This window comes from Panicum hallii, chromosome 3, assembly GCF_002211085.1.
Source record: "Panicum hallii strain FIL2 chromosome 3, PHallii_v3.1, whole genome shotgun sequence".
Classification (NCBI taxonomy): domain Eukaryota; kingdom Viridiplantae; phylum Streptophyta; class Magnoliopsida; order Poales; family Poaceae; genus Panicum; species Panicum hallii.
Genome location: NC_038044.1, coordinates 6,530,825 through 6,547,478, shown reverse-complemented (window position 1 = coordinate 6,547,478; position 16,654 = coordinate 6,530,825). Strand labels below are relative to the sequence as shown.

The 16,654-nt window shown below is 51.9% G+C and overlaps 3 protein-coding genes across 3 annotated transcripts; 1 reads left to right on the top strand and 2 right to left on the bottom strand.

Annotated features, from left to right (window-relative positions):
- Positions 1-1,054: 1,054 nt before the first annotated feature.
- On the bottom strand, positions 1,055-3,598 carry LOC112885082 (11S globulin subunit beta-like). The gene is made up of 3 exons (XM_025950761.1): positions 2,693-3,598; positions 2,129-2,406; positions 1,055-1,099 (listed from the first exon to the last, which is right to left on the bottom strand). Exons 1-3 carry the CDS (start codon positions 2,772-2,774, stop codon positions 1,055-1,057), a joined length of 405 nt encoding a protein of 134 aa, XP_025806546.1. The 5' UTR covers positions 2,775-3,598.
- An 859-nt stretch (positions 3,599-4,457) lies between these two features.
- On the bottom strand, positions 4,458-5,500 carry LOC112887614 (chromosome transmission fidelity protein 8). Its single transcript, XM_025953838.1, has 3 exons — positions 5,265-5,500; positions 4,945-5,152; positions 4,458-4,834 (listed from the first exon to the last, which is right to left on the bottom strand). The coding sequence occupies exons 1-3, from the start codon at positions 5,424-5,426 to the stop codon at positions 4,788-4,790; spliced, it is 417 nt and encodes a 138-aa protein (XP_025809623.1). The 5' UTR covers positions 5,427-5,500; the 3' UTR covers positions 4,458-4,787.
- A 4,807-nt stretch (positions 5,501-10,307) lies between these two features.
- Positions 10,308-12,029, top strand: LOC112887000 (neurofilament medium polypeptide-like). Its single transcript, XM_025953070.1, has one exon. It carries the CDS (start codon positions 10,566-10,568, stop codon positions 11,814-11,816), a length of 1,251 nt encoding a protein of 416 aa, XP_025808855.1. The 5' UTR covers positions 10,308-10,565; the 3' UTR covers positions 11,817-12,029.
- Positions 12,030-16,654: the final 4,625 nt, after the last annotated feature.

Here is a 16,654-nt window from a genome sequence, read left to right as displayed (position 1 = left end):
ATCTGCTGGCTCTGACTCCCAAACCTCGCCCTGCTCTAATCTTAGCCACCATCGCCATTTTCACCTCCCTATCTCTGCTCCACTCCGTTGGTCCATCACCTCGTCTCGTGCTCTTCTCCGCTGGAATTCTACATGACTGGTGGTGAGTGCTACACGAGCTCTCTTTTGAAGACCCAGGTCGAGTTTGGCTTGCACATTCGGTCGGTTGGTTCGCAGGACCTGCCTGCGCAAGGTGTTAAACAATGGCACTGGACAAGAGATGTTGCAGTCTGCTGTAAGATCGAGCTGGACCGCTGTAGTAGGCAGATTAAAAAAGAAACGGGGACAGATTTACCGCTTCGCGCAGCGGCTCCCACATTCATCTGCCTCGGCCCCCGGCTCATCTTTAACCTGCCGTGATCCGAATGTGGAGAGCTGAGGCCCCTCTAGCTAGTTTTGGCGATGCGTTGCGTTGGTGTCCTCCGCTCCTCCCATGCCATCGCCATTTTCTGATCCTTTGTTCGAGGAAGATGCTCGCGTTGCTTGAACGATCATGCATGCATCCGGAGATCAAATCTAATCCGTATCTATAACAGAATAATGCGCAAGTTTATATCCGAGAGATGTTCAGTCCGTGACGACAGCGAGGGGTGTCACGAGCGGAGCCCACTCCGCCGTGCGTCTCCGGTCGACGGCAGCAACCCGGCCGGCGTTGAGAATAAAACGACGAGGCGCAAGGTTGGCATCCATTCCTTGCAAGCAAACTAAAGGAATCTACGTACTCGTAACCACCACAACAACAACAAAAGAAACGGATATGAATGGCTGCGCACTAGTTTATAGATATACGTATATACAAACTAGAAAAGCTAGCGTCGCTGTCTATCGATCTGTCGTCTGCCACACACAATGCTTGAACCGTACTCATGTCGAGAGGGAGAGCGAGTAATTACTAGTCCGCGTGGCTCGCTTAATCATCATAGCCATGGATGCTTATTGCTGCTTAATCCGGCTGGCTCGTTAATTGTCTGCGCGCTAACTTTTGCATGTTATTCAGCACACATGATGCATCAGACTAGACGACATTGATGGTGTATGAATTCATGATGCCAGGAGCAATCTGCATATAAATATACATTTGTCACATGAGAACGAAAGTAAATTTGAATTCATAAAATTCATCTCATGTTTCTGGTTAGCTGGTTCTCAGCATTGGACTCTGGTTCAGAAACCGGGGAAACCGAAGTAAATGTGGAGGCGAGGAAGGAGGAGGCAGGACCAAACAAAAAAGGAAGAAGTGCCGGAGGAGCAAAAGGCCGCAGCTGGGCCCACGGCACAGAACAAGGGCCTTCCCGCCTGGGCTGCTCTGCTGGTCCTTCAATTTGGCTTCTTGCTCTCACGCGGCGGGGGCGCGTACAAAAAAGTTGGAAAAAAAACTGAAATCACTGTGAACTTTTAGGCTATGTATGCTTGCACATGCAAATGGTTGTCTCGGGTTGACAGAGGGCTGCAGAAAAAAGCGGAGACGCATGTAGGTCTTGGGGCAGCCGTGGAAAGCGGCTCCTTGCGAATTGGTCACATGTTCTCTTCTTTGCCAACTGAAATTTTACTGAGGGGAATTTGGCCGCTTTTTTCTGGCCCTTTTGTTTTCCATGGAGAATTGGAGATTGGCTGGTGGGTGGTGGTTCTTGTCGCGTTGATTGGCAGTTGCAAATGCTGCTGCGGTACCACCACACAAAAAAACCGCATCGTGTCCAGGCGCCCACAGCCGACGGAACTGTCCAACTTTACGGCCCACATAGAATCTGGTCGGCGTTCCGGGAGGCCCATAAAGGGGCCCAACGTCAAGTAGGATGCCAGGCTCACGCGCACAATATGTTGAGAACCACCATCAGATCTACATAGTAGAATACTTGCCACTGTTTATTGAGATACCACTAGTATACAGGGCAATGTCATCGCTCCGTGGTCTCATATGGTTTATTCCAGTGGCCGGAGAAGGAGATCGACTTCATAGTTAGGATCTCGGTCGAGCTCATCCTAGAGCTCGCTCTCACTAGTCCCCCCCCCCCCCACCCACCCACTATCTTTGATCTTCATCGCGTCTTTCGCCGGGACATTGTACGAAGCGGCGATGGCCCCGACCGGCAGGCCCCGCGATGCGGCTCGTCACGGGGCTTGCGTCATTCTTGAACGCAATGTACTCGACCCCATCCTTCCCTGCTTCCGTTAGGACGACGAAGAACTCCGGTACGACCAGGAGCTGCCCCCGGCGAAGCTCGCCGTCGAACACCGCCGCCCCGATGTTGTCCACCACCTGCAGCCGGGCGCTTCCTCGGACCGCGTACACCACGCTTTGAGCCCCGGCAGTGTAGTAGAGCGGCGGAACAGCAACGTCCTGCGTGCAAGCGTAAGCGCAGACGATCACTGAAAGAATTCATCGGTTTTTACGCATCGATTTACACTGATCATCATCAAGATTGGGCCTGTACGCACCTGGGACATGAAAAAAATTAGAGGTGCGGAAACATCGGCCTCAAACTCAAGGTCACGATGGTAACATGTTTATATAAGCGCGGCAGTGCAAGAGTTTGCTACATGTTCGGTTCGGCAAGGAGTTTTAGAGTACGGTAAGCTTACAACAAATACATCTAAAAGATGTATCTTCAAGCCAATAACTTCACGTTTACAGAGTTTTTATCGTATACTTAACAGGACAAAGTTCCTCTCTCGACGCTCACTTGCAGGGAGTTGAGGATGGGGAAGTTGTGGCCGGTCAGGCTCGTGACCCTCATCCTCTGCGGGGAGCGCGGGTCGTCGTTGATGCCAGGGTCTTGCTTGCAGGTTCATCGTCACCTTCATCCTGCACATCTGGTCCTGGTCGTCCGGTGAATGGCCCCGTCCATCAGCCTGCTGGTAGTCTCTATGTTGCCCTGCCTTCGCTGGTGTGACTCGGTTTCCCGCAGCAATGCGTTCTCCGACCTTTCTCTCACTCTCGCGCGCGCACATGGTGTTCGGCATAATGCTGGCAAGGTTCATCCGACTTGGCCGGCCCCCTCCCTGATGGAGGGCGACCGCGTGGGTTCGCCGCAGAGCTCTCCATCCAACGCCGCCGGCATTTCGCATCCCGTCCCCACATCCAACGGGTGAGTGGTGGCGCGGATGAGTGGGTTTCAGATGAAGTTGGGGGCAGGGGAGGCCGAGAAAGGCGAGCGTGAAGCATCCCGTGGAAGAGTTGGCGCCTTGGCAGAGTTGAAATTGGCAGTGAAGTCGGGCGGGGGGAGGAGCCCGAGGTGACGGCGAGGGCGTGGTGGCAAAGGTCCTGGCGCCCGGAAGCGTCGAGTGCGGACTGCCAGCGGGAGCAGACACATGCGGGGAGCGCGACGAGGAGCAAGAGCAAGCTGGCGGCGACACGACCTCACGGGAGAACCACGGGCTCTCCTCGAGCTCCAGTGGCCAGGGCATCCGGAGGCGAGCACAGCGAGGAGGACGGGGCGTCGAGACCCTAACCTTCTCGAGACACCAGGCTCCGCCAACAGCACTGCAGGCCTGCAGCGGGAGCTCTGCCTGTGCCGGACGCCATGGCCGCCGGCATCCTGTTTGCAAAACAGTCCCTAATCTTTGCAAATACCCCCTAGTTTGGATTGCGATTAGTAATCGCGATCCCACTATTGTTATTTAGCCCCCCTGTATTTACAAATAACTTCCTATTTTGGATTGCGATTATTAATCGCGATCTGATTATTTTCAATTTTCCCCTTATACTTTTACAAATTGCCCTATCGGCATAAGCCAGGCCTGCACACGTAAAGCAGAGCGACCACCGACGCGGAAGTGGACGCGGCCCACCTCTCGCAGTCCCAGTCCAAACGATCTGCCGCAGCGCCGCCTCGATGTCGACGGGACCACGGCGGCGTCGCTGACGTACGCCGCCAGTGAGCGCAGCCGACGTGCACGGTTTACCGCGGCATACGTCTCTCTCGCGCCCGCCTGGCCGCCTGTAAGGTGTTCGGCATAATGCTGGCGAGGTTCATCCGACTTGGGCGCCCCCTCCCTGACCTGGGTTCGCCTTAGGCCTCTCCATCCAACGCCGCTGGCACTGTATGTGTTGGAGTGTGCTCAGCGGTGCTGCTGTTTAGCTGTTAAGTTGCTCGTGGGCAGGTCGTTCAGAGACCCGCACAAGGCCCGACATCTAGCCTCAATTTGTCATCAAATCCAATTTTCTCGTTCGTACTGGTCAGTGATCACGGTTCTTCCCTGCTGACTGTCTATTGATTTGGTGTTACTTTTGTTTTACGGGATCAATGTTGTAGTTATTGGGCTGCAACCGCTAGAGGGAAAAAAAAGACGGGCAATTCACCCAAAAGTCTAAACTAATGGAGAAAGACGAGCAGAGCAGTTCAGTTAGCAGACTAGCAGTAGTGGTTCTCATAACAGCAATCCTATGATCCTATCATGGTATGGAATGGACCATATTGGTTAGCTTTCCTTGTTGTCAGTTCCCCTGATTTGCTTCAAGACGAACACTGAAATGTTAACTTTTACCCGCTGCGGTTCAGTACTGCCAGTCATATGGAAATATCTTAACGGCAGAAAGCAAAAGACTAGAACAATGCATCAACGAACCACACAGAACACGGCATCGAATTTCGCCCGATCATGACTAGACAATTTTTCAATTGGCATGTTCAGAAAGCCTTGGATGCACACAGCCAAACGCCCAAACCAAGGAGCTTCAGATTCTCAAGGTCCACGAAGTAGCAGGCACGGCTGCATCAAGTTGCCGCTGGCCGCTCCCAGAAATGGCGTCAATTTGCTGCTGGCTGCACGGCCGCCTTCTCCTTGGTCGGCGGCTCTAAAGAACACCAAAATCCGAATCACACGATCAGGGATTTTTATACACGAAATTCGGAGTTATCGCCGACGCAAATGGACGCAATGGAAGGAAGGGGATCGGTTGGTTACTTGAGATGAGGGCCTTGGGGCGGTCCTTGAAGAGGATCTTGTGCCGGATAACGCCAATCACCTCCAGCTCCACCACCTCCGCCGTCGGTGTCTCCTGATCCGCCGCACCACCAGTCAGCTTCTTCTTCCTGAGCACCAGCAGGGGCTTCTTCAGGGTCACCTTCGTCCCAGCGAGTTCATGGTACCCCACCGTGAAGGTGTACCCTCCCTGCTACCACCATCGCATTCTCGTAATCGCATCAAGTAACTAACACCTCCGCCAATCAGGGAGAGAGCCAGATGCCAAGAGAAGACTAGCGAATCGGGACGAGATGTCTTGCCTTGGAAGAGGACGGGGAGGGGGCGGAGCAGAGGCGGCCGATGTGGAGCCCCCGGATGTCGCCGGAGAAGGATGCCTGCGGCTGCACGGCGCCCTGCAGCTCCACGACGGCCCACTCCGGGCACGACGAATCGCCGCAGCCGCACCGCACGCGGATCTCCATCTCCGCAGCTTCACCCTCTGGTGTTGCCGAGAAGGAATAGGAAAGGAGGAAAGAACGCGAGATCTTTCCGCGTGTTGCCGCTTGCCGCCAAATCGCCGCTTGCTTTCCCGCCTTCCCCCTCTGGTGTTTTGTTTAGTTGGCGCCAACGCCCGGGGGGGGGGGGGGGTGGGTGCTGGGGGACGGGCAAGGCAGTGGGAGATCACTTCGTCTAGGAACAACACGTTCCATGAGAGCACGACATTGCTAACGAGAGCTGCGACCTGGTATCTGAACATTCATTTCCCGATGAGCAAAATGAAATGGCTTCTGAAATGAAAATCGCAACTATCCCGTGATACTAATTCAGATGCCGCCTTTAGGTCGTGAAGCCTTGAGCAGGAAGGCGTGAAGTAAAACCATGGGAAGCAGTGGACTGAAGATGTGCGATGGAGGGAGCTAGCGATGATGAATACTTTCTATGTCCTGCCGCTTCAGATCTCTCATTTCAGGGCAGGGCACCGAGCAGTACACACCTACTCCTATAGGAGCATGAGGAAGCAAGGTGGAGAAAATCATACTGCCCTGCCGAATCCAATGATATACAGTTGACTTCAGTTTTAATTGGACGATCTCGTTCCTGCTTTTTATTGGTCAAACATCTACCCTACCAACATGTTCCCGCTACCCTGCCGGGGAACAATGACCAACTACTCCTTAACCTTGCCGTCATTATCTGCATTTGTACATATTAACAATAACGTAGACTTTTTCCATCGGATTTCTCGCACATGTTTGGAGCTCAAGCTTAGATTCGTGATGCTTGCTCGTCATTCTGATAGGACTCCAGCAAATCAAGTCCTCCGTTCAGTAGTCCCAGCCAAAAAAAAGGTGAGCAGAACTGCAGCAGGAGTATCACTGTTTTGGAGCCTTTGGTTGGCAGGGGCGTCGACATGTCCAACGATGCGTTGTCCCGCACATTTATTTCGGCCTGCCATGCGTGCCCCCGGCCCACTCCTTTCGAGCCCAATTGCGACTGCAATGTACATGTGCATCGATTGTTAGTTTACCCGTAAATCTCAACTGCCTACTTAATCAGTCTATGAGTACTACTACTACCAGAGGATGCAGCATACTGCTACTATTTGACGCATGCGTCATCGTCTCATACTCTCATCGATGATCGATTGTGGCCAGATTCTTATTAGCTCGGCTGTTCTGAAATAGCGCGTCGTGATTTTTATCTGCTCATCCTGCCTTGACTCAAACAGTACATTTGTTTTTTGTTTTGAAACAGACGACTCAAGTAACCCTCGCTACTTCTAGTGTGGTAGTACTAGTCCTGAGAAGGTGTACAATGGATTAATAAATATCCTTTTTCTTGCTAGGCTACTGAATCCTATCAAGATAAGGTGACCACATTGAAGGAAGTGACTCTTCACTTGGCGCCCTAGCCAGCCAGCCAGGAGGAGGGCTGCTTGGCCATGCTGGCTACAGGGTATGCAATGTGACCACACGTGGCTTCCCTTCTCTTTCTACCCTTCCTTATCCTCTCCTCATCTCTTGCTCGCTTCTTCAATTCAGACATGTATCCGGGACGGACAGGGGAGACGAGACGAGAGGAAAAAAAAAGCTTGCTCAAGACAGCAGCTGGCTACCGTAGGGGAAACGAGGAAAAGAGCAGTGGTCGATGGTGCCGTGTGTGTCAGATGTTGCTGGCTCGTGGCGCTGCCTTGCTTTTAGAAACGTACTGGGCTTGGCCCAGAGAGGGGGGTGGGGGCTCACGCCCATGTGTCGTGTACGCCACCATCCAAGCAAGCACGTACGACCTCCAACCACCTATCTAATACAGCACTCCTAAAGCTAGCTAGTAATTCGATTGATCTTCACGCGGTTAGTTTATCCAAATCAAGATTAAGCCTGCAGTTTGGTGCATTTTTACCTGCGTGAAATTCATGCAGCATACCATTGGTACGGTCGTGGTGACGACGATCCTTTTTTCTTTGCAGATTGGCACCCTCGCTTGCCTTGTCGTGCTCTTCTGTTTGGCACGTCATCCGCGGGAGGCATACGGCTAAGCCGTGATTGCAAGTGTGTTACCGTGCTTCTAGTACGCCTTTCTTCAAAGTAAATAATGGCGCTACCTCCGTGCACCAGATATGTTCCTCCTGCTGCAGATTCGGGCCGGGAGTCCAGTTCATTTCATCTTTTCTAAAGCAGAGGACTAATTTTTTTAAAAAAACATATTTCAACAAAAAGCAAAGATAACCGTATGCACTTTTCCGACCAGATGCAGGTGCTTGATCCGCTAAACTTTAGCACTAGTGCATTCAAACAAGAGTGCTAATGGGTGGACTAAACTTTAGTCAAGACTCAAAAACTTTAGCAAAAATATAAGTGCTAATAGGTGCTAAAATTTATTTTTTTTAATTTTAGCACATCCAAATAGGCTTAATAGACGCTAAAGTTTGTCACATGTTCTGTTGTTCGTAATGTGCTGGATTCTTCTCGCATAGCAGAGCCTTTTGTATGCTTCCATTTCATCATTTGACTCACACATGATGGTGGGGCCTCTAATTTGCGTAATTCCTTTTGTTTTCACGACCTTCACCTGATCACCTCATGTTTTGGGGGCAATAATGCCAGCGATGCTTATCTTGTTACTGTTCTGATGCTGTGCGTGCTGTCAAGAAAGGTGGCGTACATAGGTGTTCATGGTGTACCTGCGTCGCATGGGCCGGGGGAAGAAATGCAAGCATGCCCGCATGCTATTGATTCGTACATAGAGGGATCTTCTATGGCAAGCAAACTCTAAATCTTGTCATTCTCCTCTGCAACGATTTAATTCTTATTCGGATTATAAAAAGATTGTCATGCATGGCCTAAATCTCAATCAAGTTCAAGCGGATGGTTGAAGCTGCTTGCCTTGGTGAGGAAGCACACTGCCTGTTGTTGTTTTGTGCCTGGGGAGTGGGGAAGATACCATTCGCATTGTTTAGTACACGAAGGAACAAAAAGAAAAGGGCTCATCTCATGATCAGATCACGATCCAAACACACGCACGCACACACACCCGTCAGATCCCTAGGCAAGGAGCTCCACATGGCACCAGCTCAGAGCGCACACGGCGCGCTCCTCGCCTCCGTGCTCGCCCTGACACCCTGCAACTAAACAATCAGCGGGAGCAGCATGCAGCTGCTGGCCTCCACTGACCACGCACACGCCGCGGCTTGTTTTTGCACAACAAAAAGGTAAGCAGCCACCAAGCCAAACTACGAGGAGGGGAAAAGATGGAGAGAGAGAAGGAGAGGTGAGGTGAAAGCTGCCATGGCTGATGCACCCACTCGTGCAACGCCTCTTTTATTTTACTATACTAGCTGCTCTTTCGTTTCCTTGCACGGCTGCACGTCCGCACGCCCCGGTCAGTCGAGACGGAGGACAACAAGAGAGGACAGCCATCTTCGATCTTTGCTGCTATGGGAACCCATGGTCCATGGTGGAGGCATATGTATCCATGCATCTGCTTCTAGCCTTCTAGCTAAATCCTCGTAGTTCCGGAGAACTAAAGTTTAGCATTGTTACGTTAAAAAGAACTTGAATATTAAATAAAATCTATTTACAAATTCTTTTGCACAAATAGGTGCCATATGTCTCCTTAGATTCGTCTCGCGAATTAGCCTAAAGGTTTTACAATTAATTTTAAATTAGATTTTATTTCATACATCAAAGTGATAAGATTGTCTTTGATGCGATAGAGCTAAAGTTTAACCCTCAGGCATACAACACCGACATCATTACAATTTCTTTCTTAGTTGAAGAGTCATAAACTTGCTAATCTTTAGTCAAGAAGAGATATTTTTCTCTATTAATCTCTGCTATGGACATTAGAGCTGTAATGCACTTACCATAAAACTAGCACTGAAACACTAACACGCTCTCTATCAAACCTTTCTCCAGCGAGACAAGGGAGCGTTGATTTTGTTTTCTCGTGGTGCTATTTTTTATGACAAATTGCCTGCCATCAAAATTCCTTTTTTTTGTGTGTGTAAGTGCCCAGTAGTACATCATTGGGTGCTCGGGGATGATAGGTCACTAGTGTGCAACAGGCAACAGGTGTTGACCAAGCAACCATCCCTCGTTTCCCAAACCGATCGATCCTGAAGTTGTGTTGTTCGTGTCCTAGTTCGTTGGTCCCCTAGCATTTCCACTGAACTGTTGAGCGGCTAGTATACCCTCGAAAACAAAACAAAAGGAAAAAGAGAGGGAAAAGGAAAGCTGAACAGCGTGACATGAGAGACCAGAGTAAGGTGAATGAATGAACGAAGGGACGTATGGATGTGAACTGAGGAAATCAAGAGAGCAGAGGAAGAAGAAAGGATGGATGGGCACTTGGGCAGGGCGGCAAGCAAAGCAAAGCAAAGGGGAGAGAGAGAGAGGAGAGCATGAGCAGCAGCCAGCAGCAGCCTCACTGCCTCAGATCAGATCACTCGCATCACATCCATTTCTCCTTGCTGCCAGTACAACTCATGTTCACGCCCTTCCCCACCCCCACCATCGCTGTGGACCCGGCCCATGGACTGCCCGCGAGCCCGCCCAGGACAAGCCCACGAAACCCCCATAAATGCATGCCTCAGATCCACCCATCACATGAGCTCCCGCGCCACTGTAAACGCAACGCTGACCATTCGTGCTTGGAGCATGCCGATATTTAAAATTTTTAATACACATGATATATATATATATATATGTGTGTATATGTTATTTCTCCTTTTTTCCATTCTTGATGTCTCCAAAATTTCACTGAAACTTAGTTTTTTTATGCATTTACAGTTGATTTTTTCTGAAATTTTGTACAATCTAAAAATGACAAAAAAACACAAATATTAACGCGACCATGAGACCGACCCATTACATCAGCAACTAAACCCCAGCAGTATGGTCCAGTGGACCAGGTCTAAGGTCCACGAGGCAGGTTGGCAAGCGAATCCTAAGACGCACACGCACACCCACACTGCCACACTGCCACTCGCTTGACGCTTCCAACGCAAGGAGCTCAGCTCAGCTCAGCTCATTAAGCTCGCTGCGTCCCACCGTTTCCAAGTCAGCCAGCCGCCCACCGTCGCATCTTAGCTGCTCGTCCAGCTGAGCGCGAGGGGGAGGGCCATGAAGCCGCCGGCGGCGAGCCCAGGCCGCGCGGAGAAGCCGCAGCTGCCGGCGCCGGCTCCGCCGGGGCTGGCGCGGCTGCTGCTTAGCAAGAGCCGCCGGGGCGGGCGGTCCCGCCGCGCGCCGGCCACGTCGCCCATGTTTGTGTCCCGCGGCCGGAGCCGCGCGGCGGACGGGGAGCCGTCGTCGCCCAAGGTGACGTGCATTGGCCAGGTGCGGATGCGCAAGGGGAAGAAGGGGGCAGCGGCGGCGGCCAAGGCGGCCGCGCCGGAGAAGGGCGCCAAGGGGTACTGCCGGTGCCTCAAGAAGGCGTTTTTGTGCGGCGGGCTGTTCGATTTCGACTCCAGGAAGCGGAGGCAGAAGGCGCCGTCGCCGGAGGTGGAGAGGGCACGCCGGTCGCCCTGGGTGTTCAGCAGCAGGGACGTGGCCGTCGCCGCAGTGCCCAAGGCGGCGGATCCAAGGAGCGGGAGCCAGGGGGAGGGGCATGAGGATGACGAGGAGGAGGAGATGGTGGTGGGAGTGGGCGTCTTCGGATCGATCGGGAGGGAGGAGGGGGAGAAGTTGGGGATCGGTAGTGGCTGCGGCAGCGAGAAGGAGGAGGAGGACGGCGACGACGAGCGGGAGGCGCAGCTCGTGTCGTCGGCGACCACGACGCCGCCGAAGAACGCGCTGCTCCTGATGCGCTGCCGGTCCGCGCCGCAGAACCGCACGTCGCCGCTCACCTCCCGGTTCCCCGCCGCGCCGCAGGCGCCGGTGCCGGTGCCGGTGCCGGTGCCATCGCCCTCACCGACCAGGGACGCCCTCGCGGCGGTGGCACTGGAAATCGCCGCGTCCCCTTCTCCGTCTCCGTCCCCCCGCAAGCCGGAGAGGGCGTCTCCGTCCCCCCGTAAGCCGTCCGCGGAGAAGGCGTTCGCCGACGAGGACGGCGTCGAGAAGGGGCGAGGGGGAGCGGCGGCTGCACAGGAGCAGGACCCGCATCTGATCGGGGCACGAGAAGAGGATGACGAGGAAGAAGAAGACGACGACGAGTTCGAGGAAGAGGACGAGATGCGGTGCTCGTCGGCGCGGCCGCTGGTGCTGCAGCGGTGCAAGTCGGAGCCGGCGACGACCGCGGCCGCTAAGATGGCGGCGGGGGCGCCCGGCGCGGACGCGACGACCGCCGGGTGCTTCTGGGCCCACGGCGGGAGCAGCGGGCGGAGGCGGCACGCGCCGTCGGCCTCCGGGGCGCCGGTGGCCTTGACCGGTCACTAAGGCCGGAGGTCGCGGGACCGGCGGGTGAAGTGGGGCCCGCCCATCAGTATAATCGCTTTCCTTTTGTCTGTTGCTGTTAATTTGGTAGTAGAGTATTGGTAAGCTGTGTAATACTTTTGGCTAGTCAGTCTTCCCTGTTCATGTCTCTCTATGCAAAAGATGCTGCTCCTCTGTACAAATATCTTCACCTCATTGCTATGAAAATTTCATCTATGTTCTTCTGGGGTATTAGTAGTTCAGTAAACCAGTGTCATTTGAAGTAAGATTCAGGTCAGCTGATTACGCTAGGAATGCAGATACTATCATGATGCGTTTCAGACTTTCAGCTGGGGAGATTGGGGCACGAGAGTGATCAATCGCTTTCACGAAAGCTACGGTTCCTCCATGAAGACTGAGGAGCACAGAGCTCAGCTCAACTCGCTTTCCTTCATGACAGTTACAGCTCGACGTTTGCCACTCCACTGTCCGGTGCACTCCGGCCCGGTGATGGAATTAAAGAGGAGCCCCGTCCCGTCGCGGCCGGTGCGGCACCGGCGGTAATGCTTCTGCTTTGCCTACGACGCCGACCGCACGTCTCGGCACGCCTCGCTCGAGCAACCGTCGCATGCGCGTGCACGCCGCCTCCATGGATTTTCAAGTCCGTGACAGGATCCTCCCCTTTTCAAGTACTCCTACTTGACAGGATTGCAAGGAAGTAATACTGTAATAGTAATCTCTGGATTTCAGAGGGAGAAGATAATCAAGATCCGGGGCCAAAGGGAGAAGAGGGAAGGAGCACCATCCGATTCAAGAGTGACGGCTGCGACCCGTCAGGCTTATACTAAGAAGAAGAAGAAGTAGTAGTTAAGATCATCTCCTAAGATAGAATAGAGGCAACCAATCACCACTGGCAGCAACACATGAGCTGAGAACCCGTTCCATCCACTTGCAGCAGTTGCAGGCACGATAATAGCATCAAACAAGCATGGGATGCTGCGATTCAAGATGTGATCCGGCTGGCCAAGAAGGCCCGGCCGGGTTAACTAAAAAGTAAGAGGCCGGCAGGGTACGGCCAGCATCCACCGTGCACATGAGCAGCCACGAGCTGGGTTGACCTGCGAATTGCGGGCGCTATTAGTGGACTAACAGTGCCGCGCCGTGTCATCTCGAGATCTGCTCTTGTTTGACAATCCCTGGCGGGAGGGAGGAGCTCGGAGCTCAGGGAGGGAATCATCGGCGACAGCGAGAGAGACGAGAGTAAAAAGGCTTTCGCAGCAGGGACATGGAGAGTGGAGAGGAGGAACGCTACGTGCGGCCCTACGCCTCGAAGCGGCTAAAGAAAGTATCCTTTTTCCCAGGTCGTCATCGTCATCCCGGCGTCCGTCTCGCTCGCCCGTCCATCACCCAGGTGCGGCCGTGCTGGTGCTACAGCGCTACACAGCAGCTAGCTGCCATGGCCAGCCTCCGCACTACCCGCACAAAAACATGGTGCCCCGTGTGGCGCTCTTTTGTTTTCATCAAAGCCTGAAACCACGCACGTGTTCTCATATCCGGGGAATCTAAAAACACTGGGGAGTTTGTTTTGTGTGCTCCACTACGGTCAGCATCTCTAGCGGATCCCCGTTCCCCAACCCAACTACTATATTTGGAGAGTTTACATAAAAATTATGCTTCAGCAAATCCTCTTTATATCTCCCTTTTCCCAATAATTTACCGCAACTCTCCCCAAATAGAGGGAGAGTTAGCTCTCGGTAGTTGGATTGGGATGAGATTATTGGGGAACCGCAAAAGCAACTCTCCCAGTAACCTTGAAAGAATTATTGGAAAAGTACCTCTCCAGTAACCATGAAAGATCATTGGGAACATCCCCATTAGATGGTTATTGGAAAAGATTTATTGGAGAACTGCTAAGGAGTTTTATTGTTGGGTGGTAGAGGTCTTTCCCGTTTCCATCATTGTAAGGATCGATGGACCAAGAGAGGGGGTGAATTGGGCCTTTTTCAATTTCTAAAACAAAGTAAAGCAAGCTTAACCTATGCAATGCTAGTAAGGCACCAATTCACCAACCGGATAACTAAGCTACCTACACAAGCTAGGAGAGATAAAAAGAGAAGTAAATCCTAGCAAGGTAGAGCAAAGGTATGATCTCTAAGTCAAGCACATGAGTAAATTGGATGAAAGAAAAATGCTTGAATAAAGAGAGTGGACAAGAGACAACCGGATTTTTTCCCGTGGTATCGATGTGTTGGCACACACCCCTAATCCACGTTGTGACACTCACAAAGAGTCTTGTCACCTCCCAAGTCACGGAGACGAGGGCGCTCACTAAGAGTCTCCGTTCACCATCCCGGTGTGGTGGAGATCAAGCCACGTACAATCTTCTTCTCCGGGCTCCCACAATCCTTGGCAAGCTCCGAGAGAAACACCTCGATCACCAAGATCGCCTAGGTGATGCCAATCACCAAGAGTAACAAGCTAAGACCTTCACTTGAGCAAGAACCGATCACTAAGAACGGATGCACACAAGCTTCTCTCTACTAAAGTCCTTAATCTTGCTTCTTGATTGATTGAATAAACAAGTGTGTGAAATGATGTAGCTCAAGGTGGCTCTTGACTTTGGTATGAGTATTTGGATGTTGCCTGGCGTCAAGAAGAGTAAAATGACCCATTGGAGGGGTATATATAGGCAGCTCACATGAATAAAGCCGTTGGAGAAAAAGCTGCCAGAAAACTGCGTAGCGCCGGTTAATCCGACGTACGTCCAATAATCATCGTCAGTTTAACCGTGAATGTAAACTGCCACCTTCTGAAAACTAGCCGTTACAACTTGGGCAGATTAACCGGCGTATCATCGGTTTAACCGGTGAGTATAGTTATCCACTGATCAACTGAAAAACCAAGTCTCTGGACTACTGCACCGACGTCTCATTTCAAACATCGCCGGTTTAACCGGTGTATAGAGCTTGAAATACCCTGGAAAAACCAACTCTGGACTAATGCACCGACGTTAAATTTAAACACGTCGGTTTAACCGGTGTATAGACTTGTCCAAACTCTGCTGACTTCGTTTAACCGACGTATAGAAAATAGAGAGCGTCGGTTAAACCTGTGTTAAGGATTTTTCCTGATTTTGTCTTTTCTGATTTGAGTCTTGAATGAAATCCAAATATTCTTGAGATATGAGTTGAGAACCACTTGTTTGAGCTTTTTAGAAACCTGAGTGACCATTGTGTGCATCCATTTTCAAATGACCAAGTCCATGCTCAAGTTACTTAGCCTTAACCCCTCTTAACAGTGCAATCACTACAAAACTATAAAACCTATACTAACCTAAGTGTCCTTCTCAACATTATGACACTTAGGACTAGAAAGATTCTTAGTCTTGACATATAATTGAGTTGAATGCTGAGATCGCCTTTTTGAGTAACGAAAATTAGGGGCCTCTTTTGACTTATGACCAAATGAGCGATAATGATCTATTAAGCTGCACAAACTCATTACTCACAATAATGGTTGTCATTAATCACCGAAACATACCTTGAGAGCCTAGATGCTTACAATCTCCCCCTTTTTGGTGATTGATGACAACACAAACATAAATAATCGAGAGAGCAAGAAAGATAAGGCAAGAATAAACACAAGCAAACTCGAAAGAAAAGAACCAAAGAGCTCAATGGCTCAAATGAAATCCATAGATATGTCTCAAAACACAGCATACTCAAGTGATAAATGTACATATCCATGAACTAATACCAAATGTGATATAAAACATCAAAGTCCTGATCACTATAAGCTCTCTCTAACTCTACCCTCCCCCTGACTCCAACTCCCTCTCTCCCTTTGGCATCAAAGCACAAAAAAGAGGCGAGCTACTGATCCGGCTGTCGTGGTACGGCAAGAAAACGGTCCGGGTCATCGTCGTCGTCGTCGTCGGACGGTGGATCCTCGGTGACGGACGGGAGCTGGTGGTCAGAACTGCCTGCTGGAGCTGAACTGACTGGAGGTGTAGCTGTCGTCGAGGCTCTAGTGCTGGCACTGCCTGGAAGAGGGTCCGTGGAAGTAGTAGCCGGCTCAGCAGAGGATGTGACAACATCTGAAGTAGTAAGTGCTGAAGCTGTCGGCTGTGTTGACTGCTGAAGCAAGGAACCCTCTCCACCTCCCCCTGAAGGTAGTGTCTGTGGAACGACGGGGAGGCCGACTGTCTGCACAGCTGAAGGTGACTCCTGGAAGAGTGAAGTCGCTGGCAGTGGTGAGAAGAAAGGACGACCCGCAGACCCAAGTAGTGCGGACATCGAGAACATGGTCTCCGGGGTCGCTGAGGTAGCTGGAGCAGTAGGGGCTGGAGCTGGTGTAACGGCAAGTGGCGGTGCTCCAACACCATGAAGGCCTGGCTGTCCTGACTGCTATGGGGCGAGTCCAGTGTGAGAGTAAAGCTGTGAGATCATCCCGAACATCGCCATCATGCCCTGCTGCATCTGCTGGAATTGAGCGTCTGTCCTCTGAGAGACTCTGTCAATAAGGCCGACAAAGTCGCAGCTCGCTCACGGGCGGCCTCCCTCTGTATAGCTGCAAGTTGAGCCTCATGGGCTCTCCTAGCCTCCTCCTGTGCTAGCCGGTCCTCTCTCTGCTGAGTCACAAGCTGCTGTAGAAGTGCGGTGAGCTCAGACGGCTGAGACACCTGGGACTCTGAAACTGTAGTAGCAGCGGCTGACTCTGGAGCTGGCTCCCTGGACCCCCCTGCCTCATGGTCGTGACTAGCTGGGGCTGGTGCAGGGAAGTACTCTTCATCCTCGGAGGAGTCTGACTCAAGGTCGGACCAGTGTATCTCATCTTCTCCTCCGGGGAGCTATGCCTCGGCG

Bases quoted from the DNA above. Each gene is read 5' to 3' on its own strand.
- LOC112887614 (XM_025953838.1), bottom strand. From the start codon at position 5,426: ATGGAGATCCGCGTGCGGTGCGGCTGCGGCGATTCGTCGTGCCCGGAG. The intron at 5,153-5,264 runs GCAAGACATCTC...TGGTGGTAGCAG, and splicing joins CCTCCCCGTCCTCTTCCAAG to GGAGGGTACACCTTCACGGT. The intron at 4,835-4,944 runs GTAACCAACCGA...GGTGTTCTTTAG, and splicing joins CCCCAAGGCCCTCATCTCAA to AGCCGCCGACCAAGGAGAAG.
- LOC112885082 (XM_025950761.1), bottom strand. From the start codon at position 2,774: ATGAGGGTCACGAGCCTGACCGGCCACAACTTCCCCATCCTCAACTCC. The intron at 2,407-2,692 runs GTTAAGTATACG...GAATTCTTTCAG, and splicing joins CGAGAGAGGAACTTTGTCCT to TGATCGTCTGCGCTTACGCT. The intron at 1,100-2,128 runs GCCGGTCGGGGC...ATTTATATGCAG, and splicing joins CGAGCCGCATCGCGGGGCCT to ATTGCTCCTGGCATCATGAA.
- LOC112887000 (XM_025953070.1), top strand. From the start codon at position 10,566: ATGAAGCCGCCGGCGGCGAGCCCAGGCCGCGCGGAGAAGCCGCAGCTG.